The 17,748-nt window shown below is 34.0% G+C and overlaps 1 protein-coding gene across 3 annotated transcripts in view; it reads left to right on the forward strand.

The window, feature by feature from the left end:
* The first annotated feature begins 2,642 nt into the window (after positions 1 to 2,642).
* Positions 2,643 to 17,748, forward strand: part of LOC146133033 (tyrosine-protein kinase ABL1-like) — a 77,304-nt gene continuing 62,198 nt past the window's right edge. For 2 of the 3 annotated variants that reach the window (XM_083397960.1, XM_083397961.1), the window contains exons 1-2: positions 2,741 to 2,837; positions 12,302 to 12,543. In XM_083397960.1, the coding sequence (XP_083254086.1) occupies positions 2,756 to 2,837; positions 12,302 to 12,543 (324 nt within the window). In that variant the 5' untranslated portion in view covers positions 2,741 to 2,755. Of the gene's footprint in view, positions 2,838 to 12,301; positions 12,544 to 17,748 lie in introns of all 3 variants that reach the window. The other variant, XM_083397959.1, reaches the window with a different exon arrangement.

The following is a 17,748-nucleotide window of genomic DNA, read 5'->3' on the forward strand; positions in this document are numbered from 1 at the left end:
TGAATGGTCGGAACGGAATGAACTGTCGGAATAGAATGAACTGTCGGAATAGAATGTATGACGCTGTAGTAGCAGAATGAACTGTCGGAATGAAATGAACGAAGCTGTAGGAACAGAATGAACTGTCGGAATAGAATGAACTGACGGTATGGAATGAACGAAGCTGTAGGAACAGAATGAACTGTCGGAATAGAATGAACTGTCGGAATGAGATGAACGAAGCTTTCCGACAGTTCATTCTGTTCCTACAGCTTCGTTCATTTCATTCCGAAAGTTCAACCCTAACCCTAACCCTAACCTAACCCCAACCCCAACCCTAACCCTAACCCTAACAGCTTCGTTCATCTCATTCCGACAGTTCATTCTGTTCCTACAGCTTCGTTCATTTCATTCCAACAGTTCATTCTGTTCCTACAGCTTCGTTCATTTCATTCCGACAGTTAATTCCGTTCCGACCATTCATCAAATTAGTTTCCCTATTCATTCCATTCCGACAATTCCGACCATTCCGTAAATTAGTGAGCGTTCCGACCATTCCGACCATTCATCATTCCGTAAATTAGTATTACCCATTTTTTTCCGTTTAGCTGGAACAGTCCCGATTTTAAGGCCTTGTCTCGTTGTCCCCCCTTCGGTTAACCAATTTGTCCCGGAATTTTCAACTTGAGATTTACGACAAAAAATTGAAAAAATGTAAAAACTTTTGGCGCTCTATTATGTACGTGAAAAGTTATGCAAAAAACAAAACAAAATAATACCGCATACCACAACGCATATTGTTTGGGTTAGGGTGCGGGTTAGCGTTTGGGTGAGGGTGGGTCAAGTAATATTATGCTTATTATTAATAATTACTTGACCCACCCTCAACCAAACGCTAACCCGCACCCTAACCCAAACAATATGCGTTGTGGTATGCGGCATTTGAAGAAAGTTTTTTTTCTTATTAATTTTCACGTACATAAGTAAAAGAGCGCCAAACTTTTGAGTTGGCCATTTTAGCAATTCTTTCTCAAAACTAAGTAATACTTTTTACTTTTCATTTTTGGTTGGTAGAGCTGTCAAGCAATTTTTTTTCCAGCGGTTGTTAGAGATATTTTTCTGTAGTTTTTTGTTACGTATTTATATTGTTATTATTTATGCCTAATAGTTTTTACCTAAGACTGTTACTTAAATTGTATCCGTTAGCAAATATCCTCTTCGCATCAGTTAATTCATATTAATAGGCTGAGAATATTTGTCCATATCTGTTTTTCCTTGCAGAAATAATTCAAGGGAAAATAAAACCTAATATATTGGCTACCCTAAAACTAACAAAGTTTAAAAGATAATATTACGAGAATTAACCTGACAAGTTACTTTATGATGACGCAATTACTTAGATAAACCATCTTTATAAAAAGGCCCTGAAAAATAACCCCTGTCAAAATATAAAACAATCGCAACCCCGTCTAGTTAATTAGTTCTAGTTGCATTAAATTATTTTATATTAGGCCTACATTAAGTTTATTTGCAGTTTTTAATATGCATCGCAGATTTAAATTTCTAAAAAATGACATCCCTAATTAAAGCACCCTGGAATTCGACTAAATTACTCGCGCAATTTATGTTACACATAGTGTGCAATTTTTACTACTGATTAAGCTTTACAAGGATATGCTGCAAATAGCACAGTTTATGTTTATTAGGAGGGTACAAAAGTCTCCTAAATTGCAGGTTGGAATTGAAAAGTAAGGACTTCTAAATTTCCCGCGCTGTTGCCAGCTCAGCCACAATCATAGCCCCACACCCGAGTGGAAATTAAATCTCTGCGAAGTTTGCTGCTTGGCAACAGTCATAGCTGCGCATTTCATGTAAAATTGAAAAACTTTCGTTATGCTAATGGTTTTCAGCTGTGCAAAGTTTACGAATAACGTTTTTGCAGTCGCGCAATTTCAAGCTGTAAAACCATCTCCCCCCCACAAAATAAAAGTTTCTAATCTGGACCACACATAAAATGAGCGTAAAATGCTCTCAGCCCAGCAAAACTTTCACAGCGCTAACAGTTTTCAGTATAGTAGGTTGAAAGCATTTTAAGAAAAATATTGTTAAACACCAAATTTGCAATCGCTTCAACGTAGATCCACAGCCATACCATCTTGTAGAAAGTAATAATTATTGTCATTTTGTCATACTTTTTCCATATGAATTATAATGTCAGTTCCCAAACAGTTATGTTGTGTTCGGTGTCCAATAAGCATTTCGTACTAATATAAAATATGCCCTGGAGTTTCGAAAGTTTGTTGCCTATACCTGCACTTCTATATCAATTAGGTTGGAAATAAATAAATTAGATCATGTTTTATGTATGTGTTAATTTAGTGGTATGCAAATAAATTAAAAAAAAATCATCACATGTTTTTAGAAAAAATTCTACATGTACAATTCACATAAACACAGTAATATTTAAATGTTAGGAGACATCACTGCGGATATATAGGTTTGAGCCCCCAAGAAATCCAAAGCCCCTCATTATGCCAGTCACAAAAATCTAGGTTGGACTGACAATTTTACTATGTATATAAATTTTCAGGAAAATTAGCATAACATATTTTAGTGTTATATTTGCCAAAGATAAATTTGTTTCTTTGATTTTTATCTGTGCATGGTATGCCGGAAAAAACAAACAAACATTAATTCATAATAATATTATTTAATGTTATTTTGTTATTTAGTTGTCTCATGTTTGTATCCAATTCATTATATGACTTAAATTATAATGACTGAGGAAGATGTTAAATTATTTGTAGCCCTCTATCCATTTCAAGCTTCTGGAAATTCACAATTGTCAATTCAAAAAGGTATAAAAACTTTACTTGGATGAGGAATAGGGTTGCAAAATTCCCGGGATTTTTCAGAGCCGAAACTTTCCATGGAAATTTTGGGAATTAACGGGAATTTTGGGGTATTTTAGGAAACTTTTAAAACAATCTTAGTTTGATATTGAAACAGGACAATAATGTCCTTATCCTGTTTAGATTAAAAGTACTATGTATAACTAAAATACTTAAGAACATACAAACACATTAGTTTATTAACTGCAAAAATGAATCATCACTAGGGCCTGCAAAAGTCAACATTTTCAATAAAGTCAAAATTTGTAACATTATGGCTTTTAAAAAAGTTTTTGTGTTTCGTGAGAGTAATTTTTGTAAAAAATGTTGTGGAGGCATTGTAAATCAGGAACTGTGACACAATTAAACCATATTAACCCGTAAAAGCAAGAAATACTTGGATCAGTAGTAACTTTTATCGCAAATTGTCCATTTTTTTATTTATTGTTACGTATTTATATAATTCTTATAAAACACTTCCTATTCATAAACGTGGTCTTTTCGAAGATCAACAGTTTGGATTTTAGGAATAGCCTAAAGACATTCTGTAATACAAAAATGCCTAGCAAGCTAAATCTATCGTCAAAAACATGACGCACTTTCATAATCCATAAAACAACGACTTTTTCGACAAAATATTACGTTTGGGTCTGAAATTGACAAAATATTATGTTTGGATAACTGGCATCAATTAAAGGAAGAACTGTTGCCTCTATAAATAAGCAATTTCGTTAAGTCAAAATAAAGTCAAAATTGGCCCTAATCATCACCAATCTGTTTTTTTACAAACAAAAACAACACTGATCGGTCAGGGCCAAAATATCCCCAGCTTACGGTAGCTAAATCTTTAACATTTGTTGTTTTGTGAGTTACAAAGTCGTTGTACTAGTTGCTGCCGGTTAGCATCTCCACCTGCTCGTCTAGAAATGCTCAAGATAGATTTTTAATATTTTTTTGGTTGATGAAATATTAAACAAAGGTTTTACACATAATAAATGCCAAATTTGAAAATTCCCAATATTCCCATTATTCTCGGGTCCTTCAAAATTCCCGGAAAGTTTCCAAAATTCCCGGAAACTTTCCACCCCTTTACAACCCTAATGAGGAATAATATCAATCACAATATACCTTAGTGATAAAACAGCAATTAATTGCGAAACAAATTGCTAACATATGTATATTATTATCGCAAAAACTTACAAACAAATGACTGTCTTATAAGTTGTTTAAAGAGTCCATAACTACACAAAAGACAAAGTAAAACATGATAGAAACACCAGGTTTTTGCTGAAACTTATTTTTTGTTTGTAACACAATGAACTCTTCACAAATTAGGCCATTTTACAATGCATTGTTGTGTTTTAGTTGTACTTTATTACAAATGTAATATGTTAACTGAGCAGTTAAATAATTGCTGCTAAGAATACAAAATTAGTATTGCAAGTTATACGTTCCTATTATTTGACAATTACTCTGCGCCTAACCCAGGTTTCTCAACCGTGGCCCTCGGCCCCCCTTAGGGACCACGGAGTGTTCATTGGGGGGCCACCGGCATAACTGTCCAGCTAGATATTGCGAAAACCAAAGTGTCACTATTTTCCAAATTTACCAGTTATTCAGTGAACCTAATTTTATGTTTTTATTTGACTGTAAACCTTTCTTGTAAAGTTTTGTAACACATTTTTCTGACACGTGCTTTGACTAGTCAGTAGGGATGTTTAAAGTAGATTTTGAATTCGTTTTATCGCATAAAGTTACGCCTAATTGGTCGTTTGCGAGTGGCAAGTTTGGTTAGAGACCTGTTGCTGTGGCGAAACAATTACTGTGCTGCTTTGTAGATAGTCATGTAGAGTGCAGCTTCAGCGTTTTTTTTTTAAAAACCAATTATTATTTGCCAATACCCTTCGCCTAATTATTAAGTGTCTGACAAATGCTGTTAGGTGAGAAACAAGTGTGGCGGTCCACAATTCCTTTTGAGGGCATTCAGTTACAGAAGAAACATTTCACCGTAAAACACATAAAGCACGCTACCATGTTATATAAAAGGTCATTTTTAGGCCAACATTCAGCACTTTATGCAGCTTATTTGTCAAGTAGGTTAAGAGTAACGCAGAAAATTGAGTAATCATCTCAACGAATGTAGTGACATCGCTTGGCTCAATACAAAACACAGTTGAATTTAAAAAATGCCTTAGTCGCGTCAGAGAACAAAATTTGTAATGACTAACTAAGTTAGTTTAAATTAAAATGACTTATTTGTTAATTTTTAAAAAAATAAGTGCATTTATTCGTTGATTAATGGCTGTATTGATTATTGACGTGAAGAAGTAAAACAAGTGAAAAGATTTTAAACACAATGCTAGGTTTTTTATAAGCAGGGGGCCACGAGGGTCGAGAGTCTTTTTGAAGGGGGCCAAAAAAGTCCCCAAATTAGGTTTATCCGAGCTACGTACGGACAAAAAAAGTGCCCAAATTAGTTTAATTGGATCTACATACGGAACAAAAAGTGACTAAATCAGTTTTATTTAAACTACGTACGAACAGAAAAGTGCCCAAATTAGTTTTATTCGAGCTATGTATGGAACAAAAAGTGCCCAAATCAGTTTTATTTAAGCTACGTACAGACAGAAAAGTGCCCAAATTTATTTTATTTGAGCTACGTATGGACAAAAAGTGCCCAAATTTATTTAATTTGAGCTACGTACGACTAAAAAAGTGCCCAAATCAGTTTTATTTAAGCTACGTTCGGACAGAAAAGTGCCCAAATTAGTTTTATCTGAGTTACGTACAGACAAAAAAGTGCCCAAATTTATTTTATTTGAGCTACGTACGGACAAAAAAGTGCCCATAATAGTTTATTCGAGCTACGTACGGAACAAAAAAGTGCCCAAATTTATTTGATCTACGTACGGACAAAAAAGTTCCCAAATTAGGTTTATTTGATCTACGTACGGAACAAAAAAGTGCCCAAATTAGTTTGATCCGAGCTACGTACAAAACAATAAAGTGCCCAAATCAGTTTTATTTAAGCTACGTACAGACAAAAAAAGGGCCCAAAATAGTTTATTTGAGCTACGTACGAAACAAAAAAGTGCCCAAATTAGTTTTATTTTAGCTACGTACGACCAAAAAAGTGGCTAAATTAGTTTTACTCAAGCTACGTACGCAACAAAAAGTGCCCAAATTAGTTTTAGTTGAGCTACGTATGGACAAAAAAGTGCCCAAATTAGTTTGATTCATGCTACGTAAGTAACAAAAAGTGTCCAAATTAGTTTTTTTCTAGCTACGTACAGGCAAAAAAAGTACCCAAATTAGTTTTTTTTTAGCTACGTACAAACAAAAAAGTGTTCTAATTAGTTTGCTTGAGATATATGTGCGAAAAAAGTGCTTCTAACTAGAACAGGCGCTCACACCCAAATAGAGCGCCGGCAAATTCTCAGGGCGTCGTAAGTTCTGCTATAAATATTGTATATTTTGTGCAGTAATTTTTAGGGTTACATGTTACACCTGGTGTGATTTCTGCCTATATTCAGTGTCTCATGCTTTACTTTGAAATTACATGCATGTGAAAGTTTCAGCCAATCTGTCAGAAATTAGTGCAGTTTTATGCAAAAAGGTCTACGACAATTAGGGCATCCAAAGGCAGGAGAGTCTGACTTTTAGACCTTGAGGGTAGCGGCAATTTGCATAAAAAAAAATATTGGCTGAATACTCACAAAAAACTATGAAATAGGTGTAATAATACTTGACCCACCCGAACCCAAACGATAACCAGCCCCTAACTCCAATAATGTGTGTTAATGTAATAATTATTTAAACGCTGGGAAAAAGCCCAAACTTGGGTGGGCATAAGATAATTTGTAGTCCAAGTAATATTGGATTGTTATGTCACACATTGATGTTTTCGGACCGAAAGTATTTATATTATTACTAAATCAATGCACATTATTTGGGTTAGGGTGCTCGTTAGCGTTTATTTGTTAAGTCAAATTAGTACTTTGTCCGAAGACTTCAAAGTTGCTTACTAGCTAAAACCGCTGCACTACACACGATAATTACCTCGACCATTAGGCGGTTACACAGCGCTACGCTTGACTAAGTCCGCCACACAAACTACCAAGCGAAATCGCTTCTCAAGCGAGCGCAATTCTCCCAATAAAGAGACTCATTTTTATGTCTGGGAGAAATTAACTGAGATTATTGCGACGCCTCCCGTGCTCTCCGGGAGGCTTTCCCCCTCCCGTGCTCATATTGCTCCTCTCCATTGCAACGAAAGCATCCGTCCAACAAAGCAAGTAAAAAATAATTACATGTTATATTTAAGAATTAAAAAAAACTAATTATTATTAAGGACTTGCAAGTTCGGTAAATTGGCAATTAGGGATGCTCAAAGTAGAATATCGAATCCTTGGATTCGAATCCAGATGGGATTCGAATCCAATTCTGCCATTTATTTCGGGTAATTGGAACCGATATAATTTAATGTTTTACCGCGGATTGTTGCGCCTAATTGCACAAACGCGTGTGGTAAGTTGGCCTGTCGCCGCGGCGACCAATTTGTGCTTGCTTTAAATGTAACCTCGCAGTGCAGTGTCAGCGTTTTTTCGGCCGACCAATTACCGCGTCTCGCGATAACGTGCGTCTAATAATTAAGTGTCAATCAAGCGTTATTGGGCAAGCGGCTAACGTGTAATGTCTGGTTTGGAGTTCGCAATTGCCCTAAATGCGTTAAGTTGCAAAAGTAACATAGCGTTGCAAAACCTGCTGGCCGTCCACAAAATGCGCTATGGGGTTACTTAAGGTCAACTTTAGGCCAATATTCAGGAAAGTTATGCAAAACGTAATTGTCAAGATTTCGTTATGTCAATAATAACTTTGTATTCTTTGCAGTACATCATTTGACTGCATAACAGATCATGTTAGTCAAAAAAGAAGCAATAATACTTAACAATGCTTTCAAAATCAGGACCGAATTGCTTAAGACTTCTATGTGCAGTGTTGCATTGTACTCACTATTGGCAAAAATATAAGTTTTGGACACAACCTGGAAAGTTGACATATTCCAGTTTACAGAACGGCTTCAGATGACAGTTGTTAAAAATGTTAAACATAAGAGAGAGTTTTTTTATTATAATATACACATGTTAGAAAATTGTTTGGGCGATTTATTGCTGTGGTTGTGGGCCCTGTAGGGAAGATTAAGATTAATCCCTTCCCCAAACAAAATCGAGGTTAAATAATTTAATAAAAATATACTAGGATTCGCTATTCTGGATTCGTTATTCTAGATTCGAAACCTATTATTCTAGAATACCTTGGGATTCTACTTTGAACATCCCTATTGGCAATATTAACAGACTGAAAATAGTGAAGACCAAAAAAAGGTCCCGCGTATCCAAAAGGCACTTTTTTGTTGAAAATTTCGGGCACTTATTTTCGGCTTGTGCGCAAAATTTTGGCACCTTCGCACATGAACACTGGTCGTCATATCTCAAAAAAATAGACCGGTATAATATCGCGTGGTCATAACAACGATGTAGCAGGCTATTCTTCTACACCTCTTTAAAACAATATTTTAGGCTGTTTTAATAATGTAAACACCCAAAAATTCACGCTTCACGCGAATTTTGCCTTAGTTTTGCTTAGATTGTGTCTCTGTTTTAAGGAAATCTATTAAGCCCAAAGTCATTTTGAAGCATACTATGGCATGTTGCACTGTGTCACAACTGTATTCCATAGTTAGTCGCCGCCAAAGATAATTTGTTTTTGCCGAAATTTTATGGCAAAACTTTGCAACATACACGCCAAATATACCTAATTTTTCATTATTATTCACTAGGCCGGTAAGCGTTAACATTTCACGCCAAATAACAACACTGCCATACTTTTGAACAAGCATTTTCAGCCAAAGATCTTTGGCAGGAAAGTACTGGAATGCAAACGGGCCCTGTGTGACACATAACTTTAGCAAAAATTTATATTACATTGGATTATAAATACCATTCTTTCGAGCATTTTAAATTGAAATTTTTTCCAAATTTAAACTGGAAATTTTTATTTCTGCCTTTCTATGTGGCTTCTCGCTGCATGTTTGCACAAAAGCTTGCCCAAAAACGCTTGTGTTGCCCAGTTCACACTTAATATTTGGCCGCAGTGTTAACGGCAAATTTTCCCACTTTTATTAGTTGAGAAGCTATGTGTCAAAAAACCTTATGGCATTCATACAATAGGTAGACATGAGATTTTTGGCACACCTGTTCATTTTGGCGTTTAAACTTGATTTTTGCCCAGACCTAAATTGATTTTGGTGTACTTCCCCCCCTGTATGATCCCCCAAACCCTTAAATTTTGATAACGTTGTTTCATTTAGAAGTCCTCCTGTTAACGACTCGAGTAATCTCAAACAGGCCTCATAACGAAAAGATATTTTATCGGTGAAATGAACAGACCTCTCAGCGACGTAGAGAAAACAATCATGTAAGCTACAGCAACATGCATTTTTAACTAAAAAAATTTATGCTTCTCGAAATTTCAAACAGGCCTGATAATGAAAGATATTTTGTCAGTGCAATTAAACAGACTTCTCAGCGACATAGAGAAAACAATTGTGTAAGCTACAGCAACATGCATTTTAGACTAAAAAAAATTATCCTTCTTGATTATGTTGATTAGCATCTTTCATTTTGCTGACAATGATAACAAAGTGCAACAGTTTATGAATGATACGTCGCAGAGGCTGGTCTGACAGCGCAATACCATAGAGTTTCGCTTGTTATTGAAATCACATGACTTGAATTCGTCAACGAGGTGTTGTGCTTTTCTAGCATCGGACAAACAATTTTAGACAGTTGTAAGCTCTTTATAATCTCCGTTAGCGGCATCAGGAATACTCAACACATAAAATTTTTTGGGCTCCTCCGTACTCGCTAGGGGTTTTCATAATCACACCCCGAGACCTAGGTGATTTTGTTTGCTGATCATGTGAAACCCTGTCACGCTATGTGCCTGGTTGCACCAAAAAGGCTTCGCAAATTATTGGACACCTGCGATAATTGTTGTTTTGCCATCATTACTATGAAATCATACAAAGACTAGTAGTAAGCTATGTGCACTTTCACAACTTATTTTAAAATCTTATGCAAAGAAAAACTTGTTAATATAAGTGAGGAAAAAAAAACAATTTTAGGTAACTTGTCTGTCTAACTTTTGTGTTTAGCAACAGAAGTGTAATTTTTCATTCTAATTGAGCTGATGGGTCTACCTTTCAAATCACCTAAATATTTTTAATTTTAATATACAGAAAAAAAAAATTTACAAAATCTGTTATTTTTTACCCTGATTAAGGGGGGGAAAAATCAATAAGCCTCTCTACATGAGCGTGTTAGCTGACCCGTGTTAGAAAGCGCGGGAAAACGAATTGATCTTCATGAAGCACATTATGTGCGTCAAGTACAAAATGGCGGAAACCCAGCGAAGTTTAATCCATGTTAATCGTGAACTCCTAGGCACCCATTATCGGATTTTGTTGATATTCATCATTAATTTGTGGCGATATGTCTATTTTTGTAATCACATCTCTAAAGATACTCTGTATGCAGTACTATTTTCAATAAAACTGATTCAAATGGTTAAATTGTGTGGAAACGATAACTGTTAATTCTTTTCTGCAAATAATATTAACAATACCCATTATCTGGTGTCCAATGTTCCTATACCTATTATAGCCTAATATGTATTATTATAGCCTAATATGTATTGTACATACATATATTAAAATTTTGGTGAAAATATATTCATTAGGTAACTGTATATAAGTAGGATGAAATGAATTATAATTTTAACAACAAATCGCCAAGTAAACGTCAACCCAAGAGATAGAAATTTGCTTAACACACTTATTAAGCGACTAACCTACCTCTTACGAGCGTGCTAGACTTAGCGTGCTTTAGCACAATAAAAAACGGTCAAACGAAGCGACGTCGCCGTGCGTCATTTTAAGTGTGCCAGACAAGCGCGCTAGCTCACTTATTTTGCTCATGTAGAGAGGCCTAATGCCAGGGGGAAAACAAGTGTACATTAGGACCATTTATAATACGTTATAGGAGCAGGTTTGACTTCAATTGAAGTAGGTAGACCAAAGATAATAATTTATCAATGCAAGAACAACACACAATTTTTATGAATTGCTTTGTTGTAAATAGGAGTTGAGTAAAAAAAACAACATTTTTTGTGATTACATTATGGCACCCTGAATTTGCAGCAGGTTAAAAACTTTTCAGCAATTAATTTCTCCCTATTTAATTAAAACTGTGCCTTTTCACAGTTAGAACTGGTCAGTAATGGTATTTCTAGTCCCTAGAAGAATTAAATTACTTCAGCAATATTAGTTTTAGGATTTGTGGGCCAGTCCCATGACAACCTGGACTTATTTGATTTATCTTCTTTTTATAAATAAACCTATTAAGTTGCTTTTATTTCATTCTCATAATCACAAAAATTCCTGAAAAATTCCCCCTGTGTTATTGGACACCTAAAATGCTGGTCCAATTCTACTGTAATCTGTACTTGTTTAAGTTCTGGGACACTTGTTAACTAATGTCTTAATGTTAGAGCAATTTTTGATCAATAAACCTGAAAAGAATATTCTTACAAGTTTTAATTTAATATAATTTGCCTTTTTGAGCATAGTATGTGGTATTGAATCGCATTGTTATACATTTTGTTAAAAGTATCTCCTATCGGTATCGGAATAAAACGTCAAGTCCCTATTTTATGACCAAATAATTTTTTAAAAGTTTAAATTTCCTCTGTCATTAATGTTTCCTGATATTTCATTTGTTAGGTACATAGCTTTGAATTTTCTGAATAAGACTATTATGTTTGGTTATTTTATCTAAAGTACATGCCTATTAGTTGTCAACCGTAGTGTTTTTAGATCATGGTCTACAATCAATCCCCAATGTACAGATTTAGTATGGGTAAATATTTGCTAGGCATATTTAGTTTATTTTATAAACCTAAAGACTATGAAATAAAATATTGGTGTAAAAATAAAACACATTCTGGTAATTAAAAAACATTGTTTTTTTACGCAATTCTTATAGAACAGATTGGGGTAAGCCATTGCCATAAACTTCATTGTATGAGAAATACACAAAAGTTTCTAATTGTCTTTCAAACCTTTTAAGATACAAATTTAACAGTTGTTGTTTAAACCAGCACACCTTTCCACAGAGAAAAAAATGAAGATGGTTGATGGCTTATTGGTTACGCTAAGAATGTAATTTTTTTCTGACAAATAAATTCATAAAAAAAAACTACTTTAGGTGTGATGGCATTGTTTTTTTTACTCCAACTTTAGCAAAATTGTTTTTAACCCAAGTGACTATACAATATTTTACAAAAAACATACAAACTTTCTTATGGTTAAGGTTGTCAAGTGAAATTTATTCGATACAATGTCACTGGCGAGTGGTGCGAAGCTGAAGTTATAACTATTCCACAAGAGCATCGCAATTCGTTAAACTGCTCAATGATCGGTAGCATTGGTTGGGTTCCCAGCAATTATATCACTTTGGCAGAAAGTTTGGATATGCATTCCTGGTATCATGGGCCTACAACTAGAATCACTGCTGAATATTTGCTTGCCAGTGGCATTAATGGGAGCTTTTTGGTAAGTAGAATAATAGTTTATCTTATGCATTTAAACACAATTTTCCTATTTATACTAGTTAACAGTAATGTACTTGATTTATTGTGCAACATTTAAGAAATTTACTAACATTGTGTAGCAAAAGGATGTCGATTTCGCAAAAAATAAAACATACCTCGAAACTTTTCATAAAGTAATGTTTCATGATTTTTTATTTGGTTTTTTAATTCAAATAATAAAACGTGAAAGTACAAGCACATGTGTATTAATGTAAAAGGGCCATTCCGTGTCAATTCACACAGTCAAGAAATTCAACCTCTCCGATTTTCCTTAAATTTTAAACACCTTTTCACTATCCTATATGATGAACACCTGCAAAATTTGAGCATAATTTGTTGACAAACGCCAGAGTTATGAAGCTTTTAGTTTGGGGGGGTCTGCCGAGGGGGCGCTATTTTTCTATTTATTTTGGACCATGTTTGACGCCCTATTACTGCTAAACTAAATAAGGTAACAGCCCAATTTTTTTACGGGTGATAGTACTTCTACCAAATATTAAAAAAACAACAAAGTTAACATTGTCACTCTAAAAGGTCAAAGGTCATAGACATCCAAAGTTGGCCTTTCCGAGCACTCGGCTAAAATTTTCCCTAATTTTAAAACCTCGCCAAGGCCCCATTTTTGATTGGATTTGGCAGTGTTGTAAACAAGTCATTTTGAAATGACTTAAGTCCCAGTCAAGTTATTTGTAAAATAACTTAAGCCAAGTCAAGTCTTTTTGAATAAATAACAAGTCAAGTCCCAGTCAAGTCATAATTTGAGCAAGTCAACTTCAAGTCACGTCCTTGTCGTAAAAATAAAACGTTGAACTATTGGATTTTTTAACTTGTACGATTATGAGCAATAACTGAACAAAAAAATGAAAAAAACGCAACTTATAGCAAACAAATTGTTTTATGTGCAAACATTTGAATAAATAGCTCAGTTTTATTAAAAAAAGACTTACAGAAAGCACTTCAATTCAACCTAAGTAATTTGCCCAAAAGACTTAAGTCAAGTCAAGTCATTTGCCCGAATGACTTAAGTCAAGTCATTTGAAAACAGTGACTTAAGTGCACTTAAGTCAAGTCATTGACTTAAGTCATTACAACACTGGGATTTGGCTAAAAATGGGTTGAAATGTTGTTTATAGAATTCTCTCTGAACTGCGAAAATTTCAGTACAAAATATTAAAGGGGTTGGGAGATATTTATTGTGAAACATGGGTTGAAATGAAAAAAAGCAAAAAGTGGGGTCCTTTTAATATCCCGGTTACCCATGTCCCCAGTGAAAATTTGCACTGAAATTTTGTCCGCATATTTACTAAGATATGACAAGTCTACCATGCAAAATTAATTCATGGTTCTCAATGTTTTCTGATAAAAATTCTGTGTCAAATATGGACAAAAACGCGAAAAATTACAAATAAAAAAAAATTAAAATATATTTTGAATTGTGGTTTTAACAATTGTTATCTCACAAAACAAGTGTTATACTTGTGACTGTAATGTACAAATTAACAACTGGAGTATTTTTCTATTTTTTGGCCTGATTACTGTATAATTTAGAAAAAAGTCATGCATTTCTTGCCATGCACACTGCCCCATTTGTTGTGCTATGTAAAACCTTATTTTCTGAAATGGCAATGAATTTAAACCTAGCAGCAAACTATAACTCAGTTTTCTAGAATTCAAAATTGTTAAATAATAACTTAATTGTGACATAGGTGCTGACATAATTACATTTGGCAAGAGTTTCGCTAAATTAAGCCAATGGGGTTGCGGACCAAAAGTTTGAGAACCCCTAAAATAGAGGTGGTCAATTTTTTAGTTTAAATACAATATATTGTCAAATGTTATAAACAGTTAGACGAACACACCAGTTTTTTATCTTTTATAATAAAGGCTCATATTAATAGAACGAAATTAACTGAGCATCTAAAAGCCTGGATGACTTTATTAAATCAGTGTGTGACCCCTTTCTTGCTTTGAAGACCCATTGTTTCATTACCAATTCATATAAAATTTACTTGAAACAAAATAAACAGAATTTAGCTGATTATGAAGTAATATTACTTGATTTTGCTGAGTTGTCCAAGATGCCGTGTAGGGGTTCCATTTGGACATCACTAAAAATGTGATGGGATTGGTGGAACCACTAAAAGATTTTTTTGCATGTGGAAGTCTTCAAGGAGCAACCAACAACCAAATTTTTACACCACAAGATCTTTTCCAATGGGCACAAGATCTCAGTTCTGGGCTTTAATATTTTGGCTTTCCTCAACTAAAATTAAAGACCTCAACACAAAATTTGAATTCAAAAAGTGATATGCATGGTGTAAAACAATAACAGGCACAAGATCACATCATAGCTTCATTCCACAATCATGTCAGTCTTTAAAAATGTGTTGACTGTCAAATGATATTTCATTTGCCCTTGTGGATGTGAAACAAGGTCAATCACAACTGCCGAAAAATGATACAAATGTAGGCCAATATGTGGCTTGCAGATTTGATTCTGATTGGTACAATTTGGTTGTTGGTTGCTGCTTGAAGACTTACACATGCAGCTAATCTTTCGGTGGTTTCACCAATTCCATCACATGGACTTTTGCCATGAGAATAAGCAAAGAAATGCCACTCAGTTTCAGTTCCAAAATCCATTAAATGATTGCAAAAATACTTTTTTGTGGGTCTTGTATTGTAAAGCAGCATCATCATTGAAAAAGATCTTTTTTTTGGATAACCAAGTGATTTGATAATAATTGGAATTATTTGGTCAATGAATGCATGCACTGTGCTTGTTAAATGTTCCAAATAATCTGATATTGCAAGCAAGCTTTTTGGCGTTAAAGCACCATATTTTTTGTGGTTTATTACAACATGGTGAAGGATTGTTGAGTGATTACTATTGAACCGCTCCACGACATCTTGGACAATAAATGAGTAGTTCTCAGCAATATCAAGTAATATTACGACTTCATCAACAGCTAAATTACGGTTAATTTGTTTCAAGTAACTTGATTGTGATTAACTAATGAAGTGATGAGTCTTCAAAGCGAGAAAGGTGTCACACAATGATTCAATAAAGCCATATAGGCTTTTCAGATGTTCAGTTAAGTTTGTTCGATCACTATGAGGCTATTGCTTAAACCCTTATTATGAAAGGTATAACTCTGATGTCTTCATCTAACTGTTTATAACATTAAACAATATATTGTATTTAAGTTAAAAAATTGATAACCTCTATTTAGGGGTTCTCAAACTTTTTGTGCCGCACCACCATTGGCTTAATTTTTAAAAACTCTTGCCCCTCCCATTTTGGCAATTTAATTATGTCAGCATCTATATCTCAATCAAGTTGTTTATTATTTTACAATTTTGAATAGTATAAAAGTGAGTTTTAGTTTGCTAGTGTAAATTCTTTGCTATTACAGAAAATAAGGTTTTAAATAGCACAACAAATGTGGCAGCGTGCCTGGCGAGAAATCTATGAATTTTTTGTAAATTATACAGTAATATGGCAAAGAATAGAAAAATATTTCAGTTATTAAGTTGTACACTTGTACATTACAGTTATCAAGTATAACACTTGTGTTTTTATTAGGTAACAATTGTTAAAAACACAATTAAAAATACTTTTTAATTTGTTTTCATTTGTAATTTTTCGCGTTTTTGTTCAAATTTGACACACAATTTCTATCAGAAAACATTGAGAACCATGAATTAATTTTGCATGGTAGATTTGTCATATCTTAGTAAATATGTGGACAAAATTTCAGTGCAAATTTTCACTGGGGTCATGGGTAACCAGGATATTAAAAGGACCCCACTTTTTGCCTTTTTTATTTCAACCCATGTTTCGCAATAAATATCTCCGAACCCCTTTAATATTTTGTACTGAAATTTTCGCAGTTCAGAGAGAATTCTATAAACAACATTTTAACTGATTTTTAACCAATTGCAATCAAAAATGGGGTCTTGGCAAGGTTTCAAAATTAGGGAAAATTTTTAGCCGAGTGCTTGGAATGACCAACTTTGGATGTCTATGACCTTTGACCTTTTAGAGTGACAATGTAAACTATGTTGTTTTTTTAATATTTGGTAGAAGTACTATCATCTGTAAAGAAAATGGGTTGTTACCTTATTTAGTTTAGCAGCAATAGGGCGTCAAACATGGTCCAAAATAGAAAAATTGCGCCCCCTCTGCAGACCCCCCCCAAACTAAAAGCTTCATAACTCTGGCGTTTGTCAACAAATTACGCTCAAATTTTGCAGGTGTTCATTATATGGGATAGTAAAAAGGTGTGTAAAATTTAAGGAAAATCGGAGAGGTTGAATTTCTTGACTGTGTGAATTGACATGGAATGGCCCAAAAGTGCATCTTCACTTTTTGATAAAAAAGTTTGTAATGCTATTTTTCCAAAAAATTCATAGAAGTTAGCCAACACAAGTGGGAAAACAGTTCTATTTAAAACATTTTTAGTGGTAGAGTGCATCACTACCATTGGCAAAATTGTATGCAGTCAATCTAAAGAATAGAAGTTCATGAAGAGTGAGTTCTATTTTATCTTACTTAATATAACAAGCCACAGTAAAAACAAGAAAACTCGAAAAAAGTTGATCTGTTTGTTTAGTTGTGAAGAGTTCCGCAAGACTTTAGAAGGGAAAAATAAGTAAGCATATGTACAGTTGCTTAGCTTGATCAACTTAGCGAGGGTTGTACTTATCTGCCCAAGTGCTTTTTGCCTTTTGCTTGACATAGCTTATTATCATGAAGCTTAATTTGAATCTTGTACCCTTCCAAAATCTTAAAAATTTACTTTTTGTTTTGGCTTGTTGCTTATCCTAAGTTGTTTCAAGTAAATCTTTTTTCAATATTTGGTTACAATAGTGAAACGTGCATCAAATATTATTAGTAGGGCCATTTCTTTTTTTTTTGAAATTTTAAAAGTCTAAATAGGTTAAAAATGCACATAAGTTGTTTATCAAATTAAAAAAAATATAGTCATCCTTTTTGAAGTTGTTGTTTAGGTAAAATTTTATCGAAAAAAAGTACATTTAGCCTGTATTATATATTACATCTTCATTGGAATAGATATATGGTATATCTAGCTGGCAAAATTATTTACCCAGGCCTAGTTTATTGCATAAGATTAACCTCGTACTTCGTTTTAGCTTTATATAG

The sequence above is a fragment of the Ascidiella aspersa genome, chromosome 9, assembly GCF_963924565.1.
Source record: "Ascidiella aspersa chromosome 9, kaAscAspe10.2, whole genome shotgun sequence".
Classification (NCBI taxonomy): Eukaryota; Metazoa; Chordata; class Ascidiacea; order Phlebobranchia; family Ascidiidae; genus Ascidiella; species Ascidiella aspersa.